The sequence below is a fragment of the Culex quinquefasciatus genome, chromosome 1, assembly GCF_015732765.1.
Source record: "Culex quinquefasciatus strain JHB chromosome 1, VPISU_Cqui_1.0_pri_paternal, whole genome shotgun sequence".
Lineage (NCBI taxonomy): Eukaryota > Metazoa > Arthropoda > Insecta > Diptera > Culicidae > Culex > Culex quinquefasciatus.
Window position 1 is genome coordinate 72827948 of NC_051861.1, and position 19895 is coordinate 72847842.

Below are 19895 nucleotides of genomic sequence, written 5' to 3' on the forward strand. Positions count from 1 at the left end.
ATAACGTTATTTTTTTCAAATAATCTTTTTTTTTGGAAATTGGGTCCTAAAATGAAGCTTAGATTGTTGATATTATTGTTTACAGCGATAAAACTTATTTTTCTGAGTACAACGACCCTTTGTACGACCACAAAGAGTTTAAAATGGATTTTTAAATCAATTTTGAAAAATTAATCTCGCGGTCCTTCTTGACAGAAAAGCTCTTACTTGACAGCTCGTTCCAAGGGAACCATAGTTAATCCATCGAAAAAATGTTGTCTTGTCAAAAAAAAATTTTGCATTAAAATGAAAAAAAGTGATCAGAAATGGTTTTTAATCGTGTTTTTTAACGTTGTACATATAAATTGACATAGGGCTTTAGTACCCAATTTGGCCCGCAAGCTCATTTGAGCTTCAATTTTGGCCCGGCCTCCAAAAACTTTGAGCACCCCTGGTTTATATTGAATTTCAAAACGAAAACTTCTGTCCTTCAATTAAACGTCAGGATCATAGAAACCAGGACGGGGACCAGGACTGTTACTTTCGTAAGAGAATAGTATCAAAAATAACTTTTGACGTAGACTACATCTTACTCGAAGGTACTGGGGTGTCATTCCAAAAAACCCGGGCCGAAGGCCCTGGATTACTGCGTCATCCGCCAAACGCTCATTTTCCCTCAAATCGAATCGGCACGATTTCTGCTGCATTCGATTCGAAAATTATTCAGCAGTTTGCTATTAAATTTTCAATGTTGGAAAAATAGTTTAACTATTGAAACAACTCAATGTTTTAAAAGTTTTCAAAATGCAGAGATTTTGCAAGCGAAATGAGCGCTTCCCACTCACGGACGGGAATGTGAAGCACCTATTTTGAGGGGAAAATCACTCAAGCACCGCGACCGGTGTCGATCGCAAAGAAAGGTGGGGAAGTAGAGAGCCAACACCATATATAAGAACGCGGGCCAGAGCCCATTCTATCATTCACGTCTTAGACGTCGGACCGGCAGCAGCAGCAGGAAAGCTCAGCCCAGAGCAGCAGCGGCAGGAAAGAGAGGGACCAGAACTGCAAAAGAAGCGCGCATCGCCTTCTCGTCGTCACCGTCAGCCAGTTGCCTCTCGATGGCCGGACCGTTTGGATCTTTCGTGGTAAGGGGTGAGGACTTCCCAACTCTTCAGAGTTGCCTCACTCCTCGTCCCTCGTCCCACCCGGGACGAGTCTGCAACAACAAAGCGTCGCCTACTGCCTTCTCGCCGAACAGTTGCCTCTCTTAGGCTAAGCCGTGGTTGTCAAACAAAAGGAAGGGTGTGAGGACTCGAAACTTTTCGGAGTTGCCCTCACTCCCCGTCTCTCGTCCTACCCGAGATGAGTCGGTGAAATGCCTTTCAGGAACAAATGTTGGTCTTCGGAGGTGACGGATTGCACAACTTTCTGAGGCTGCTCTCGACCTTAACCCCTCTTCCTCCCCCTCATTCTGCTACCAAACATTCATTCGGTTCGCGGAAAAAATCGTTTTTCGTTCATCTCTTTCATTCCTCCACTCGATGTTGTTGTCTAGTTAAAGATTTACCAACACATTCGAAGTTTGTTTCCATGGCGGCTGCGGTTTTGTTCGCATTAGATTTGCCATCTCTTTCTAGTAAAACTCAATCCGAATTCAATTCGAATCGTATACGAATTACGTTTCAACAACCGGTTGTACACGGTCCGATTGAGTTTACTGGTTTACTGGGTGTCGGGGACCCATCTCACGATTCACGATCTTATTTCGTTAACGTATTTCAAGTATCTAGCGTATTTCAAGTATTCTAGCTATAATGGCTTCAAAATTAAGCTATGGAAAACTCTATGTCCATATATCAAAACTTTACGTAGTCTACGCCATTCCGGTTATGTCTGTGACATAACTACTTTGACTTTTTGACGAGCATTCATGTTTTGCCTTCCTCAGGGCATCTGCAGCGCAGAATGCAAATCAAATTTGCACCCGGCTTATGAATACCGAGATCAAATTTGCCACCTTGAAAAAACTCCGTCATCCCCACCGCTACGGTAGCAAATTTGCCATCGAATCAAGCCCATCGCGGGGTGGCAAATATGGGTTTTTTATCATTTTGTGCTCTCGTTTACCTTCAACATCAACAATTATGTGTTGATTCATGCCTAGAAATGCTAAAAGTTTATTAAACTTTTTAATCTTATTTATTGAAAATTTCAAAGAATTTCATTTTTCGAAAATGTCGAAAGTTAAACAATTTGCTACCCGTTTTGATTCACACCAAATTTGCTCTCGAGTTTGTCCCCGAGACTCCCACAGCACGTACCAAAGCAGGTATTAAATTTGATCTCAAGTTTATCACTGTAGAAGAAAAATATGTGTCGGTACCTGTCGGGTACTCATTTTCTGATACCCGACAAGTATCGGCAAGCCGGGGGCAAAGTTTTGAATGCGTGTTTCAGAAATTTTTGTATGTCTGCTCTTGTGTATGATTCAAAAATTCAAAAATACAAAAATGTGTTAAAAAAGCCTTTTTTTATTTTAATTTCTTTTTAATTTTTTTAAATTGTTTGATTTTTTTAAATTGTTTGATTGTTGTTAATTTATTGGAAAAAATGCCATTTATATATTTATATATATGCCAAATATAGTTATGTCACAGACATAACCGGAATGGCGTAGACTACGTAAAGTTTTGATATATGGACATAGAGTTTTTCATAGCTTAATTTTGAAGCCATTAGCTAGCTAGAATACTTGAAATACGCTAGATACTTGAAATATGTTAACGAAATAAGATCACCCCCGAAGACCAACATTTGTTCCTGAAAGGCATTTTACCGACTCATCTCGGGTAGGACGAGAGACGGAGATTGGGGGCAACTCCGAAAAGTTTGGAGTCCTCACGCCCTTCCTTTTGTTTGACAACCACGGCTTAGCCTACGAGAGGCAACTGTTCGGCGAGAAGGCAGTAGGCGACGCTTTTTTGTTGCAGACTCGTCCCGGGTGGGACGAGGGACGAGGAGTGAGGCAACTCCGATTAGTTTGGGTGACCATGTTGAAGGGCATGTTACGCTCTATACAAAATATTGGAAATTTGCATGGAAATTTTGTTACGGAGGAGTAGGCTGTCCAAATATATATTTTTTCTTCATACAAATTTTAAAAAAATGTATGGAGCGAAACACGGCCTCCGACTACCCTCCCCCCCCCCCTTTTACCGCTCCCAACTGCGTTACGTAATAAAAAACGCTCCCCTAGCACCCACTGAGAATTTTGGCTCTAGCCTCGAAAAATTCTAGTAGAGCTGGTTCTGTCAGAATCCTGCTAGAACGATGGAACATTGCTGCTAGAATGCTCTAAGAATATCCAGATCTGTAAGAACTCTCTTTTTTTTCTAATCGAGCTGTCAAATCTAGCGCCCCCAGTCACGACGTTCTAGTGACTGGGGGCGCTAGATTTGACAGCTCGATTAGAAAAAAAAACTCTAGAAATATATAATAAAATTTACAATTACAATTTCATTCAAACAATACATTTTTCAATTAACAATACAAAAACTTGTTAAAACATATGACAACGTCGATTAAAGAATTTAAGAGGCAGTATTTGTAAATTCTGCTCGGTTTGTTTTAGAGGTCGTATCGAGGTGCTCCGATTTGGATGAAAAGTATGGGTGTTAAAGGTTGTTGCAAAAAGATATTAAGGTTTTAAAAAAATCAATTTTTAACAGTAATTTGCAAAAGCTATGAGAAAAAGTCAAACCGATCCTGGATGTCTATGGCACATTTTGAAGTGCTTCGAAAGACCTTTTAAATGCATCTACGAGAGTAAGAGAGTTTTACAGAAATGCGAGCAATTTTAAGATTTTTTGGACCTCAAACTTCGAAGCCCGTTTTATCCCACTTCCCTTTGTCGTAGAGGGCTCATATTTGGCATGAGTTCATCTGATCTGGAGTTTTTTTGAAAAGGTCCTATAAACCAAATTTTCAGTTTTTGCTTTTTTGAGTGTTTTTAGAACCACCTTGAGTCAGGGGTATTCAAAAACACCCAAAAAGCATAAAATAAAAATTTGGTTTATAGGACCTTTTCAAAAAAAAACTCCAGATCTCATGTATAGACAAACAAACGCTGAAAGTTTCATCCAAATCGGAGCACCTCGATACGACCTGTTACACATTGGTGAAAAACTCGCTCTTAAGCTACATTTTTTAGTTCTATAGAGTTATCTAAGCCCGAGCTCACGCACACCAGCACCCCATTTGTTTTGCTTGCGGGTACAAAATTTAACCTCAATCTTTTTCGTGTACGTACACGCAATACATGCGCACGTAGATAACTCCCCCGTAAAAAAAATCCGACTTTTCGCATAACTAAATTGGGTCTAGTCGAGTGGTTTCGGCCGATTCGTTGGCCAACGAATCGGCCGACCGGGCAACAGACTTCTGTGTAAACTTTACATAAGCGTCGGGTACAAAATATGCCGTCGAAATCGGCCGACGAAATCTGACGAAATCGGTCTATGGAACAGTTGTTTTAGTCTTATCAGTATATATATCTAAACCCGACGAAATCGGTCGATTGAGTTTTTTTTGAAAAGGTCCTATAAACCAAATTTTCAGTTTTTGCTTTTTTGAGTGTTTTTAGAACCCCCTTGAGTCAGGGGTATTCAAAAACACCCAAAAAGCATAAAATAAAAATTTGGTTTATAGGACCTTTTCAAAAAAAAACTCCAGATCTCATGTATAGACAAACAAACGCTGAAAGTTTCATCCAAATCGGAGCACCTCGATACGATCTGTTACACATTGGTGAAAAACTCGCTCTTAAGCTACATTTTTTAGTTCTATAGTCAATGTCCTCTCTCATATAATTAAATAAATCGTTATTTTTTTAATCAACCGGACAAGTCCGCCCATGCAGCAAACTGTTCTACTATTCGAACTTCGAAATTTGTCTGTCATATCTATCTGTCATCGGGCAACGTTTCCTTCATTTTCTTTGCCCCGTGAACGCATCGATTCTCGCCCGTGTCCCTTGAGAAGTAAGTCGAGTTGCCGCCGCCGTTGCTGCAAAAAAATTACATAATCCGACGGAATTCGTATTCGCGTTCTTCGGTAAATAATCGGTCTTATCTTGCAACAGTTGCAGCGTAACCGTTCCACGGAAATCAAGCAGATCAAGATGACTGAGCCGACGCCGCGCCCGATGAAGTTCCCGTACACCTTCTCCGCCCAGCTGGCCCAGTTCCCGATCCAGCACTACTTCAAGAACCAGTGGATCTGGCGCTACTACTTTGTCGCATTCGGTCTGTCCATCCCGCTGTTCTACAAGATCAGCAAGCTGGGTGAGTACCGACAGCAAGAAATGGCAATCGAGTCCATCGGAACTAAGTTTGAATTTTGTTTAACCTTTTAGCCAACTCGCCCGGAAACGTAGCCAAGTGGGCCGAATCCAAGCGCAAGGAACACGAGGAGCACCACTAAACGATGGCGGAGATGCTGGGGAAACCATTAGTTTTAGGCTTATGAGAGATGAGGTCAACTTGGAAACTGTTCTTAATTTGATGTGCGAGATGTTATCTTCACTGGCAAAATAAACAAACATCCGGAACCGAAAGATCTGGTCTCCTTTGTCTGAAGAAGTAACGTTTTTTGCTACAATAAATTGGTCGCCGTAAAATCTCCAATAAAGTTCTTTTATTGGTCCCAAAAAATACATATAGGATAAAATGGTTTCAAATTATGTTAAAAAAGTTGTAAATTTTACAAGTATTTCAGGGCATGATTTCCTAGGTGTAATAAGCTCGAATCTCAAATATTAATTTGATTGTTGCCGGCTTAGAAGTTTAATTGTGATTTAATCCATAAAATCGGTGCTTGTTGAGTTATGGCCATTTTTGAGTCTTTGTTTTTGTTGTTGTAATCTCATGAGCACCTAAGACTAGATTCAAGCAATCTATCTTGCTTATTCCAAATGTCACAGCCACATTGGCTCTTTTGCTTGAAATGAACGGTTGAAAGTCCAATCCAATACAGATGGGATTTTTTTTTCTTATTTTACACAAACAATGCTATGTTATTTCCGTAGTAACAGTTCAATAGGACGAGTTTGTTGAAAAGTACAGTGATTTTGAAATTCGTTAGTAGTAAACAAGCTTTACTCGACAAACTTCGTTCTGCCTTTTTTTCGTTTGTTGACGTTTTTAGCTCTATTGCTTATTCAGCCTCCTGCAGGTGATTAAAATTTCATTATACGTAACTTTTCCCATACAATCGGCAGATTTTCCGGAATCGGTTCCAAAGTGGTCAATGTTGTCACTTTTTGGCGTAAGAACCTTCCTTGGACGCAACGCAACAACGCAACAAAGAGCACCTCGATCCGACCTCCGAAACCGACGAAATTTATATATATATATATATATATATATATATATATATATATATATATATATATATATATATATATATATATATATATATATATATATATATATATATATATATATATATATATATATATATATATATATATATATATATATATATAGATATATACAATTACATGAAACTTTTGCTACGACTTGTGGAATTTAGCATGAATCATAGTAAACCATTGTTACATATCTCGGGTGAGTTTTCAAAAAGCCGTAAGAGCCACTGTGACCTCTGACACTAATTTTCGATCATTGTTTCACTAAGCAACCACTGATACAGTTGACATTCTGGAGAATGTTAAAAAACAGAAAATTTCTAGGAAAATAGTGAAAATTTGAAGTGTTTTACAAGATCATAAAAAGAAATTTTACCTCAAACATTTGATGGTGTTGGAAGACATGGTGTTAGAAAGTACATGGTGAAAAATAGTCCAGGCCAACTTTTAAAGCCAAACTGCTAAAACTGAAATGAAAAGAGGTGCTTCAATTTATAATTTTTAAAAAACAAGAGGTGTTGATTTCATCAAACGGCGAGACTCCGGTCTACCGGGGTTGAAACGATCAGTTTGACCTTAATTGTCGAGACTCCGGTCTGACAAGAAAATCGATGAGACTCTACGGTCTGTCGGGACTGGAACGATCCAGTCGTTCAGTCTATTTTGTCGAGGCTCCGGCCTGGCAAGGAATCGGCAAGACTCCGGTCTGTCGGGATCGAAACAAATCCGTTCGTTTGGTCTATTTTGTCGAGACTCCGGTCTGGCAAAGGAAACCGGTAGGACTCCGGTCTACCGTGTCGGAACGATCCTGTCGTTCGACCTTATTGGTGAGACTCAGGTCTGCCAAAGTTACGGTAGGACTCCGGTCTGTCGGGTTCGGAACGACCCTGTCGTTAAATCTAATTTCTCGAGACTGCGATCTGACAAAGGAAATCGGGGGAACTCCATGTTCACCGTGCCAGATCGATCCGTCAATTGGTCATGTTGAGTCGTTAATAAATTAGACGTCGATGAAAATCTATTAAAAATACGGTGTAAACAGATCAAAATTGAGTTTAAATGAAGTTTCAGTTTACTGTAGATATTTACTGAAGATGAAGTTAATTCTAATCTATGGTTCCTTATTGTGTTCAGCATTTTATATAAAAAAACGTTTCTTAATCCACCCTTAGGTGGTTGGCGCCTTCCTCACATTTATCGGGTGCTATCCAAAATGCAAAATTGCGTAAATAACACTTAAGTGCTTATAACTTTTGATAGGGTTGTTACACAGAGTAACCCAGAGGGAGCACTGGCATTTAATTTATGGTTGCGTTACGCGGTACATCGTGGTACATCCCCCCTTTAGCAACACTTTTGATTGTCGTGAGCCTCAGAGTGAACTTAAGTAAGTTTAAGTGTTACTTTTTTATCGAAGCAACCAGGTGCAATCTTTAGTTGTCAAAATTTTCCAAAAGCTCTAAATCAACAAAAGAAATTTACTGATGGCTATCGTGGATATTGTCCCCACATCCGGTACGTCCGAAGTTTGCTGGAAAAGTTGGAAAAATGACTTGGAACCACCGCCTTTCAACGGGTGAGCCAATGCCCGCCAAAGAATTGTACCAGCTCTGGCTCGAACTGACCAGGTTTTCACTGGAGATGTGGCTTCGCGTAATTAGTTGCGAGTTGCAATTCCAACAGAATTCCAGTGATATTTTCAGAAAACTGAACTTTCTTGAAAGTGAAAATTTGTGCAAACAGGGACAGTTTCCGTGGTCTTAACATTTGTGACCGAATGATTAGTCAGAACAATTTCTCTGGCCAGTTTTTGAGGGAACGACGAAACATACCACTAGGAAAATATGTTTAGCATATGGAATCTTATTGATTATATGTTTAATATTCATTTATAATCTTTATCCTAGTCTGATTTGATAAACAGACTTTTCGATTTTTTAAGACCCTCTGTTTCCTTGACAATAGCTCACCACACATTTATTTGTATGGACCGTGGACAATCGCAAACTAGTCATAAAACCATAGTTGGACTTACTTTGTAAGATAGCGCTTATGGATCACCTGGACGTTAAGCAAACTGCCTTGGTTAGGCAAAAGATCTTGCCTAATCCACGGGCAGCAATTTTGACTCTGCAGCATATTTATTATCCATTTGAGAGCGAAACAAAAACCCGGAAGGAAGCAAACCCCAACGGATGCTTTTGTCCCACCGCCAAATCTAAGTATTTGGGTGGTCCTGGTGGACATTGCAGGCTTAGACTGGATTTTGCTGCTCCTCAAGGTCTTTTTCCCCCAAGGTATTTTAAATTACAGAACTTGAACTGAGAGAAATACAAAATCGAAACCATGATGGCTGGCACTTGTCAAAACAAACAAATCTTAAATATCCTAAGTTTACTATGATGAATAATTTTCTTCATCCAACCCGCAACGCTCAAAACATAACGTCGAGACCCGCTACCTTCCCAAAGGGTATACTCGTAACGGAGCCACAAAATTTGCTAACAACTGTTCGGACTGTTCTCTCTGGATTACTCTGTGGTTTCACTAAACAACCACTGATACAGTTGACATTCTGGAGAATGTCAACGACTCACAGGTCTTTGCGGTCTCCATTGCAAGATTTCTACTCGGACCTAGGCATCCGCAGACTTGAATGCGAATGGAGGGAGCAACCAATCCTGTTGTATGAATCTAGAATCCCTTCCTCCTCAGGACTCGAACTGACGACCTTTGGAATTGCGACTAGAGTATCCACCAATGCATACTTGGTCTGGTTTTTTGTGTTTGTACCAAATACAGATACCATGCTGAACCCTTTAGAACAGGAGTGACCAAATGTGGCCCGCGGGCCAAATGTGGCCCGCGAGCTGATTTTTTGTGGCCCGTAGACCCATTTTGAATGATCATGGAAAATGGCCCTTGTGAGTGATTTCATAATTCTAAAAATTAAGGTTTAGAGCACAGTGTTAATTTTAGTTATCATGAAATCAATGATTTATTCTTACTTTGATCATGAATATGTATACCAACTTCCTAAATCCAGAATAATCCAACTTACTTACTTGTCGTACGTGCATTTTGGGCCAAATTGAGTTAAGAACAACATTTTGTGGAGCTCACAATGCCTCACCTTTTGACCTTCACAGATCCCCAAAATTCGATTTTAATCCTGAGATATACAATAAAAACCAAAAAAGCTCCGCGGATTTTTGTCACTTTTCATATGAAAGAAGTTTCAATCTTGTCACTCCCTGAAAATTTTGGTAAGTGCGACAATTGGCCAAAGCGATTTCAGGTCAGGATGCGTTTGACGCACGTACAAGTGAGACTACCGTAAACATTTGTAATTATAACTCGGGACTCCGGCAACCAAATACAACAAAACTTCGGGACAATGCACACAATGGTCAACCAAACAAAACGTGTTTTTCATTGTTTACATTGCTTGCTTTCGTTTTTGTTTATTCAAGGTCAAACATTAAAACGCGTTTTTCTCGGAACGTCGAAATGGCGGGTGCGACAAGATAGCACGACGACGTCGATCCGATTAAGGATGCCAAAATTTATTGAAATATTATTAAAATTGGAGGAATAATTGTTGAAAAAGCTATTTGCAACCATTTATAATTTAAGCAGCAATTTATTTAAAAATGAAATTACTCCATTTTAAAATCATTTCTTTGAAAATATTTTTCGTTTTCGTTTTCGTTTTACGGAGCAAGGTGGGGGACGCGGCCTCAAGTCAGTCCAAGTCCGGTTTCTTGTGGAAAAAAGGGTAGTGGCCGAACTAGTATTGCATACCAAATGAACACCACCGGAAGATATAGGGGATCGGGAGGGGGGAGGTGAAAGAAAATTAGTGTTGATGTGAGTAGTAAGAACTTGGATGATTTGAGCAGTTACGGTAATCTAAGTTTAACACTGAATAAAGAAAATCTGAAATTGTGATTCAAAGTAAGAAGGCCCGGAATAAATTAAATTATTATTTAATTAAATAAGAAAATGTAACTAATCGGAGATCTATACAAAAGAAACCTATGATGTATTCCAAATTAAAAGGAAATAAAAAATACTAGAGAAAAAAAGATGAAAACTAACTGCCGACCTGTCACGTCCGTCAATAGTCTTGTCGTACATTACAACTAGAAACAGATCTGCCAATGAAATGTTACACTTCGTTCAAATCAACTAATCATTTCAGTCCAATTATTCATCGACAGAAAACTATCTAACTTTAATCAACAACCTAAACTAAACTGTCTGAAAGTAAATTTAATCTCAAATCCCCGAATGTTTTATTATAACGCCAAATAAGGTAAAGGATCTTGTTTTTAAGCCAGTCTTGCCGCTTCCAAAAACCAATAAACATAATTAAATAGTTCATAAGTTGAACACTAGTAATTAAGACGACTATTTCATGCCTTTCATTTCATTAGGGCATAGAGCTTTGCAAACAAGAGTGCATCTCTATTATACCTTATGTAAACTGTCATTTGAGTGAAGGAGACACACTCCTGTTCACAAAACCCATGCGCCCTTTTGAAATGTTAGGCTCCATTTGATCGTCAAGGCTCCAGTAGACCCTCGATTCGCAACAATGGTCGATACAACCATAATCCGAAAACCGTTAGTTCAACAGATTAACGAATTTTGTCCGATATCATCGCACTATTGATTGACCGAGACTCTATGGAAATTTTGACATATCAAAATGCTACGTAATAATATTTTTTTAAATAAATTTCAAAATCTATTCTATCCTACAATGCCTAGAAGAGGCCTCTGTTTCTGTTGTGAGTAAGCGCTGGTTTCAGAGTTCATTTTTCAATTTAAAAGGGGTGGGAGACGACTAATTTGCTTCATGAACTCCTACTCGGCCTTGGGACCACCTCTTAAGACACTGATGGCTCCTAGCTAGGAATTAAACCTAGACACAGCGTCGAGGCCCGCTTCGCATGGCAAAAATGTTGGCTGGGGGGAAGTGATATTATCACGAAATTTTATTTTAAAGCCAACATTGCTAACGGCGTCGAGGTCCTTACTCATGCCCAAGGACAAAAGGAACCTAGGATATATTACTAATTTAATGGAAATCAAATTAATTTACTGGAAAATTAAAGATTTTTTTTTTTTGCGGAGCGAGGTGGGACAGCTAGGATCAAGTCAGTCCAAGTCCGGTTGTGTCAAGGAAAGGTAATGAATGTGTTAGCCTGTGAAGTGCCACTTACACCCCATGGGGAGCGGGGAAAGAGGACATGATTGGGTAGGTTATAATGAGATTGTGTATGTGAGAGTGTTTGTTGTTGTAAATATTCTAATTTGATATTTCGTTCTCTATAGCCGCTCCCCACAGTGTCATAAAAACACCGTCTGCAAGAGCCCCCCAAAACTATTTTTGAAGGTTCTAACTGTTAAAAGTAAAACTGTTAAAACTCCCAAACCCAGGATCAAGTAGCACGTGCAAACGGAGTACATTTTCCATACGCTAACGGACTTTTACTGATTGACGACTTGACTGTTCCAACAAAGCAATAAACGCAAAATTAATTTTAAGGGAAAATGCCAGAAAACTTTTTTTTTAATGGAAATTACTGTATATATAACCTGTAAAGTTAGGAAAAATATAAAGAGTCGGCTCTCTGGTTGTCAATAACTATGAGACCATCGAGACAGATAAAATAAGAATCCTAAAGCCGATTCAATTAGAATATCTAAGCAATACATGATCGTCATTTTGAGATCATATTAACAAAAAGAAAGTTGAAATAAAATCAGATAGACCGTCAAAATAGAGAAAAGTTGGGATAAAGAGAGATGGAAATACCTAGTAAGCATTGAAATATGAAATGTAAGAACTAAATAAATCTTCTACAGAAGGAGGAAGACAGAGGTATTGACAACCAGTGAGCCGACTATAAATAATAAAGACAACTAAAGTCACATACCTGATGATGGGTAATACCTTGGGTAATACCCATCTTACCGTTCGCTGGAAAAGGCACTTTTTGAGGGAGCTGCAATTGCTTGATGGCCTACATGCCTTGGCGATCCCCAGGTTGATGTTTCAATCGCTTACAACCGCATCCGGAACATCACGCAGACGCTGTAGTTTCTCATCGTCCTTTTAGTGTTCGTCTTCCTTCCTTCTGGTGTATGCTGCTTTCTTTGGTTGTTCTGGTTTTATTTCTCGACCCTTGATCTGGAACTGGTTCGAAAAGAACAGAAAAAAAGGACAGCAGTATCTTCGTTTTCGTTTCGTTTTACGGAGCAAGGTGGGGGCGCGGCCTCAAGTCAGTCCAAGTTCGGTTTCTTGTGGAAAAAGGGTAGTGGCCGAACTAGCATTGCATACAAAATGAACAACACCGGAAAATAAAGGGGATCGGGAGGGGGAAGGTGAAAGAAAATTAGTGTTGGTGTGAGTAGTAAGAACTTGGATGACTTGAACAATTACGGTAATCTAAGTTTAACACTGAATAAAGAAAATCTTAAATTGTGATTCAAAGTAAAAAGGCCCGGAATAAATTAAATTATTAGTTAATTAAATAAAATAAGGTAAAGGACCTTTTTAAACCAGTCTTGCCGCTTCCAAAAACCAATAAACATAAATGAACAGTTCATAAACATAAATGAACAGTTCATAAACATAAATGAACAGTTCATAAGTTGAACACTCGTCATTAAGACGACTATTTCGTGCATTCCAGTTCATTAGGGCACACAAGCTTTGCAAACAAGAGTGTATCTCTATACCTTATGTAAACTGTCATTTAAGTGAAGGAAACACACTCTTGTTCACAAAACTCATGCGCCCTTTTGAAATGTTAGGCTCCATTTGATCGTCAAGGCTCCAGTAGACACTCGATTCGGAACAATGGTCGATACAACCATAATCCGACAAACGTTAGTTCAACAGATTAACGAATTTTGTCCGATATCATTACATTATTGATTGACCGAGACTCTATGGAAATTTTGACAAATCAAAATAATACACAGCTTATAATATACTTATATATCTATGTTTTCTGCAGCCCTACCAGGCCTAGAAGAGGCATCTGTTTTTTATTGTGAGTAAGCGCTTGTTTTCAGAGTTCATTTTTTCAATTTAGAAGGGAGGGGAGACTATTTGCTTCAATGAACTCCTACTTAAGCCCTGGGACCATCTCTAACACTGATCACTCCTAGCTAGGAATTTACACCTAGACACAATGTAGAGATCCGATCGCAAGTGTTGGCCGGATAATTGGGTAATATTATCAATATTTAATTTTATAATTGAGCCAACCCGCTAACGGCGACAAGATCCTTACTCATGCCCAGGGACTTGCTCATAGGTCATCTTCAAGCCAAAGATTTGAGCTCAGAAAAAAACACACAGAAGTGGAGAGCCGCTGCTCACTCCCCCACTCTCTAACGTCAGCAAGAGAGAAAAAAAAAAATAGAACATGGTTAACAAAAATTTCTAAAAGTTCATAAGCGTGTAAGTTTGTCCAAACTTTTCCCAAATAAGTTTGCCAAACATGTTTGCTGTAGTGTAATGGGCAAACAAACTGTTGTTTGATTGCGAAGTGTTTTTGGTTTGTGTCTTGTCTAGTTTGTTTGTGATAGTGTAATAGCGGCTTGAAGATGTTGAACAGCGTTGGGCTTAGATTTTGACAATATGTATACAGTGGGAAGTTGGCTGCTACCAGCTTGTGGACAATAGCTTCTTGCCACACCGTGTCATAGGCTTTGTGATGTGATTCGACTTTGGTACCGCTGCCACCACGCAGCAATTATTTTTTTTATTAGTGTAACGAGAATAATTTTCGTTATTTCAGCCACGGTGTCCAGACCGCCATACTTCGGTGCTCTTCTTTCCTCGATATATTAATAAATATTAAGGTAACGATAATCGTCAACCAGAGATAATATTGCCATATTAATGAGTGCTTTTGTGTTAGGATGGATTTCTCATATTTTCTCCTCAACAGAAACCCATTTCCAGCTTGTAGCGTCTAAACTGTATTTGATTAAAAATGAGATAGATAAATGTAACGGAAAAATGTGTCCTACTGCTCAGCGCCGTTCAATCCCACGCGTATGATGTGATTCGAGCTTGACCGAAGAGGGCACCGCCCCTCTTTGTTATGCCAGTCCTATTTATCGCTATTTAAAAAAAGGGTTTGTCTTGTTACATTCACTACCTTCCCTTACTGAGTAATGCTGCTCTGTAACAGCTTAACTTATGTTCCTAGGAGCCGTGCGCACTGCAATCGCTTGTTCTGCCAGCGCAAACATAATACAAGAATACTCGTGAGTAATTTCCAGCCAGCAAATTGGTTCGTAATTGTATTTGTTTAAAATGTGTCTGTGCAATTTTATTTTTTTTTTTTTGAGATGAATAACTTAACCACTTGCTCAACATCTAGACATCGCTACTTACTTACTATTTACTTGCGAATCGACCTCCGCTTGCTGGCACTGCCCTCTTGGGATGTCGCTGCCTTGGGTGAGTTTCCGTTCATCACGGCGGGTGTCGTCGCCGACGATTTTCCGCTCTTGCCGCTGTTCTTCAGCATGTCACTGGGCTTAAAGGGCAGTCCGAGTTCGGCCGTCCGTTGCAGCACAAACTGTTCCAGGCTTTTACCGGCCCTGTTTGGTTTGAGAGAATAGATTGGTTAGGGGTTGGGTTGGCGTTTGAACTACGTGCGGTACAACTTACGTGTAAATCTCCGTTTCGTCCGTGTTGTACAGGTCGCAGTTGCGGAACACCAGCTGTACGTCGTTCATCATCTGCTCGTTGATCGTGTACTCGCCCATGTTCAGTTTAGACTTGATCTTTGCAAAATCCATCGGGTTCTTGATAATGTCGTAATAATCTGGCACCTCCTTTGTCGAAACAGGTCTCCGGAAGGGCCACGAATCCTCGTGCTTGAGCACGTCCTCGAGCAGCGTGTACAGGGCAATGTTGTTCAGTGGCATGTCCTCGCCGGTACGTCTTCCACGGCGAGCCGGTTCGACCTCATCTGCGCTTACGCTCACATTGTTGACCGTCGAACGCCGGGACGACTTGTTGCGGGACGTTTCCAGCTCTTCCTCGGCATGATGACCGTTCGTTAGCGTGGACCGTTTCGAGGTTGATCGACGACTGCGCTTGGCTTTCGACGCGAGCGACTCATCATCGTCACTGGCTTCCTCCGAGGCTTGCCGTTTGGAGCTTCGTCTTCGCGAAGAGTTTCCGTTGGTCCTCGAAGTATCGATCTCTTCCTCCGCCACTTCCATGTCTTCCTCATCCTGCTCGTCTGCCACGTCCTCATCGTCGCTGTCAAATGCGATGCGCGCCACAGCTAACCGAACCGGAACCGTGCGCTTCTTTGACTTTTTGCTACTTTCCTTGGCTTTCTTTTTCTTTTCCGCCTTGGATGAACTCTTGCTGCATTTGTCGCAGTTCCATCGTTTCTTTGGTGTGCGATCCAGCGATTTGGTGCACTCCGGGTGGTAGCCGGTTCCGCAGGTGTGGCAAATTGCGGTGGCGCCTCCGGATTTGCACTTTTTGCAGACGATCTCTTCCTCACCGTCTGAATCGTCATCGCCGTCGCTGTTGTCATCGTCGGCGATCGTTTCGTCCAGCACTTCTTCCTCCTCCTCCGGTTCTTCTTCCTCAAACACCTTTCGCTTCTTGGTTTGCTTCTTTTTGGTGTAATCCTCGGGACGGCAACGTTGGCAGAACCAGTCTCCTTCGGGAACCTGTTTCAGCTTTGGCTTGAGGCAGTACATGTGGCAGGCTCGGTTACAGTCGTCGCACAGCAGCGTCTGGGACGGATCTCCCTTGCGACGGCAAATCATACAGGCGATCTTTTCCGCCGAACGCGACCACTGGATTGCGTCGTACAGCACGTTGTAGTGCAGGAAAATTTGCGAAAAGTTGGTCGCCCGCATCAGCGATTCTTCCCAGCTGGCGAGATTCTTCTGGCCCTTGTACGTTTGCTTCGTAATGTTGGCCTTGTCCTTGATGTTCTTCTTAGGTCCAAACGGATAGATCAAAAACTTGGAATCGACGCACTGTTCGATCTGAAGTAGGGCCTTTGCTAAACTGTGGACTTTATCGTGCAGCGTGACCGAATCGTGCAACAGGATCGCCTCGTCGCTGGAATCTTCCGACTCGATGATCATCGTGTCTGGTAGATTGTAACCCGGGTCTTTTTCATGCGACAACAGCTTATCACAATCGATGTCTGACGCGTCGTCCTCCATTCCCTCGTCGTCCTGATCCTGGTCTTGCTGTTCATCCTTCGGGTCTTTCAGCGCCATCACCCGATTTGGTCCCCATCGGAGTGGTTCCGACAGCTGTTTGTACTCAAACTGTTCCAGCGCGTTACGCCACTCGTCCCGGTCGGAAACCTTCATCGCGCCCAAATAGCCGACCGTGATTTTTGACTCCAACTCGAGCACGTTCTCCCGCAGGGACGTCTCCAGGATCAGATTTGGATCAGTTCCGGGCTCGTGGTTAAAGTTGGGCGCGTCGTACTTTCTGCTAGACTTGTTGACGATCGCTGCGAGAATCGTTTCTTGTTCGTTTGCTTCGGCCGAAAGTTTTTCAACGGGACAGCCCGAAATGTGCGTCAGGATAAGCTCCTTTTCGCTTTCCAGATTTTCGCGGAGCGCCTTCTCACGCGTTCCACGAGGGTTCAAACTTTCGATAAGCGCGTTAATCTCCTCTTCAGTGTTGTAATAGCCCCAACGAACTGTTCCCGGGAAGTTGTCCGTGTGGATCGGACAAGCCTTTGGGTTCGCCGTGCACATCATCAACTCTTCGTTCGTCGGCGTTACCAAATCCGTCATCGCCAAAGGATCCCCGTCGGCGGCCGTGCCGTTGATGGCGGGTTTGTTCGCCTTGAGCTTGGCACAACCATTCAACATCAGTTTACTGATCGCGATGTCATCGTGGATAACCTTGAGCTCCTTTTCACCAGTCAACTTGTCGCTGTTGCTGATGACCTGCGAGATAAACTTTTTACGTCGATCCTCTGGACAAACGGCCAGTTCCGGAATATTGAGCATTGGCTCGTCGGCACACTTCCCGGAAAAGGTACGATCGTGCTCGACAAACAATCCCGGCAGCGACTCGAACAGCCAATAGCTGCGATGCGCGCGGTCTGTCCCCAGGTAGATTTGATAGTCAAAGAAGCTCTCCTTGAACTTGTCAATGTCTTTCTGGAGAACCTTGACGTCCCTCTCGGCTTCGGCGTCCATTTTAACCACGTCCTGGGCCATTTTCTCCTCCAACTCTTTTCGCAGCGCAAGCTTTTGCTCGACCGTACCTTCGTGAGCCGTGACCTTCTTCTTGATGTCGTTCTTCATGTCCCACTTTTCCGAGACGACGCGTGCCTCTCGCTTGCGCTTGGCCACGTTCACCGTGTTGTACTGCTGCCGCGCTACGCGAGCCTTCTCCAGCCGTTCTTCAACGAGTTCGCGGACGCTGCTGTACGTCAACAGTTGGTCGATGAGACACTTTAAGATCTTTAAAATGTCGCCAACTGGCATCGCGAAAACGGTGTGTGATTTGAGCGCACGAAAGATGTGCGGATAGTCGAGCACCAGCTGCATTCCCGGGTCGTCACAACTGTGGTATCCGCCACGCATTGCGTACCGCCATTTGGAACCCTTTTCTTCGATTAGCGCTCCGGACGAAAGGAAGTGCAGTCGAAGCAGCTCGGAAACGGTGGTGGAATCCATCGGCAGTTCGCTTAGCTTGGTGCAGTAGTGTGTCTCGCACCAGACGGCCGCTTTGGTGGCCTGCTTAAGTACTGAAGTGTAAGCTTTGCGTGTTCCGACGTCGCCGGACGGGTCGTACCGAACGGCCACTTCGTTTTCTTCCTCAATTTGGTGCGAAAAGATGGTGCTGAGAAGGACTTGGAAGATGTCACTCAGCGGGCCGTTGACCTCTTTCAACAGTAGCGCTCGCTCCAGCAGGTCCATCGTGAGGCCGTTGGCAAATTTGTCCTTGATTGAGAGCAGCTCGGAGAAGGATGTCACAAACTCCAGGACGTACATAAAATCGCTAAAATGGCGCGTTCCAATCAGGGTCTTAACTGGCTTTGCCTTGGGAATAACTTTATGGTCAATCAGCTCTTGATCTTCACCAACACGATTGTACTTCTTCAGGGCAACCAGCACCTGCTCGTTTATAACAGCCTTCTGTTCCTCCAACCGCTTCTTCTCCTGCGCTTCCTTCTCTTCCTTTTCCTTGCGTAACCGCTCCATCTCCTCCTTCAAGTCCTTGGAGTCTTTGTTGTTTGCTGCCTTTTTGTCCGGTTTTGCGCCATCTTCGGTGGACTTGTTGAGATATTTTGAGATGCTCTGCTGTTTGTCGTCCTTCTTCTGTCCCGGTTTCGGTCCGCGCTTCTTGCCACTTCCTGGCTTTGGCGGCGAGGGATTCTTCTTCTCCTGCTCCAGGCGATTTTTCTTCTCCTCAGCCTGCTTGAGCCGCTTGGACTGTTCAAAGTCGGGCGGTTTACCGAAGAATACCTGCTGCTCTTTGAGTTTCTCATCAGTGACGAACTTTTTGAACGACGCTTCCTTGATCTTCAGTACGCCCGCTACCTGCTCGACGTGCTGCTTCAGGAAAAGCTTGCATTTGTCTCGTGTCGTGGCGCTACGATCGCGCTTAAGGTTTTCCGCAAGAACTGTCCACTCCTTGGGCTTGTTGCCGTCGTCGGACTGCACTCGGTAACGGATTTTTTCCGCCTTCACGGGGCTGGACTTGGTGCTGAAAAAAACAGCTTGTTAAATAAAAAAGTTTTAAATAGAGAAAAATAATAGAACGTACTTTGGCGCGATTACTTCCACAATGGTGGCCTCGCGGTACTTCCGGCCACTTGGCTCCATCGCGTCCACAATTTCCTGCTCAAAGAAGTGATCTTTGATAAAGCCAAACACGTCTTCCAACATTTCGTTGAACGAGCTGCGCTTCGTCTTGGAAGCCACCATCAGGAACGGCCCCTTGACGGCCACCGGGAATGTTCGCAGGAGGCGCCGGGCTTGCTTCTCCGATTCGAGCGCCTCCGCGTACGTTAGGTTGGGCTTTCCCGTTATTGAACAGCTCCACACAATCGACGAGATGAGCATAACACGGTGGAAATAGTCCCTAGAGAAAAGGACAGTGAAATTAGAAAAAAAAAAACCGCTTCCAAAACAGAACCCAACAACTTCAATCGAAAAACCAGAACAGTTTGTTTATGTGAACCCTCCCCCAAGCAAGCCATGAAAAATTTCTGCGCTACTGCTGTGGGGTGGGATTCCGCCCCGTGCCTCCGCCCTCCACCAAAAGAACAGAAGAAAAATCTTCAAACAGCGAATTTCACCACCTTGCCCACTCCCACAATACTCACTCATAGTTGCTGAAAATTTCGTTGGTCGTCTCGCAGTAAAAAACCTCGTCCCCATCCCGGAGCCGTTCCGGCTCGGTGACCTTTTCGAACAACTTCCGGCGAAGCAGAGGCAT

The 19895-nt window shown here is 42.5% G+C and overlaps 2 protein-coding genes across 3 annotated transcripts; one reads left to right on the forward strand and one right to left on the reverse strand.

Moving 5' to 3' along the window:
* The first annotated feature begins 4883 nt into the window (after positions 1 to 4883).
* Positions 4884 to 5663, forward strand: LOC6042564. 2 transcript variants are annotated; one of them, XM_001852202.2, is made up of 3 exons: positions 4884 to 5018; positions 5120 to 5321; positions 5393 to 5663. In XM_001852202.2, exons 2-3 carry the CDS (start codon positions 5159 to 5161, stop codon positions 5458 to 5460), a joined length of 231 nt encoding a protein of 76 aa, XP_001852253.1. In that variant the 5' UTR covers positions 4884 to 5018; positions 5120 to 5158; the 3' UTR covers positions 5461 to 5663. The 2 variants fall into 2 exon arrangements, with proteins under 2 accessions (XP_001852253.1, XP_038105148.1); XM_038249220.1 differs by having other exon boundaries at positions 4968 to 5058.
* An 8730-nt stretch (positions 5664 to 14393) lies between these two features.
* LOC6042565 (bromodomain adjacent to zinc finger domain protein 1A) lies at positions 14394 to 19895 on the reverse strand. The gene is made up of 4 exons (XM_038255948.1): positions 19783 to 19895; positions 19221 to 19538; positions 15114 to 19160; positions 14394 to 15043 (listed from the first exon to the last, which is right to left on the reverse strand). The coding sequence occupies exons 1-4, from the start codon at positions 19893 to 19895 to the stop codon at positions 14842 to 14844; spliced, it is 4680 nt and encodes a 1559-aa protein (XP_038111876.1). The 3' UTR covers positions 14394 to 14841.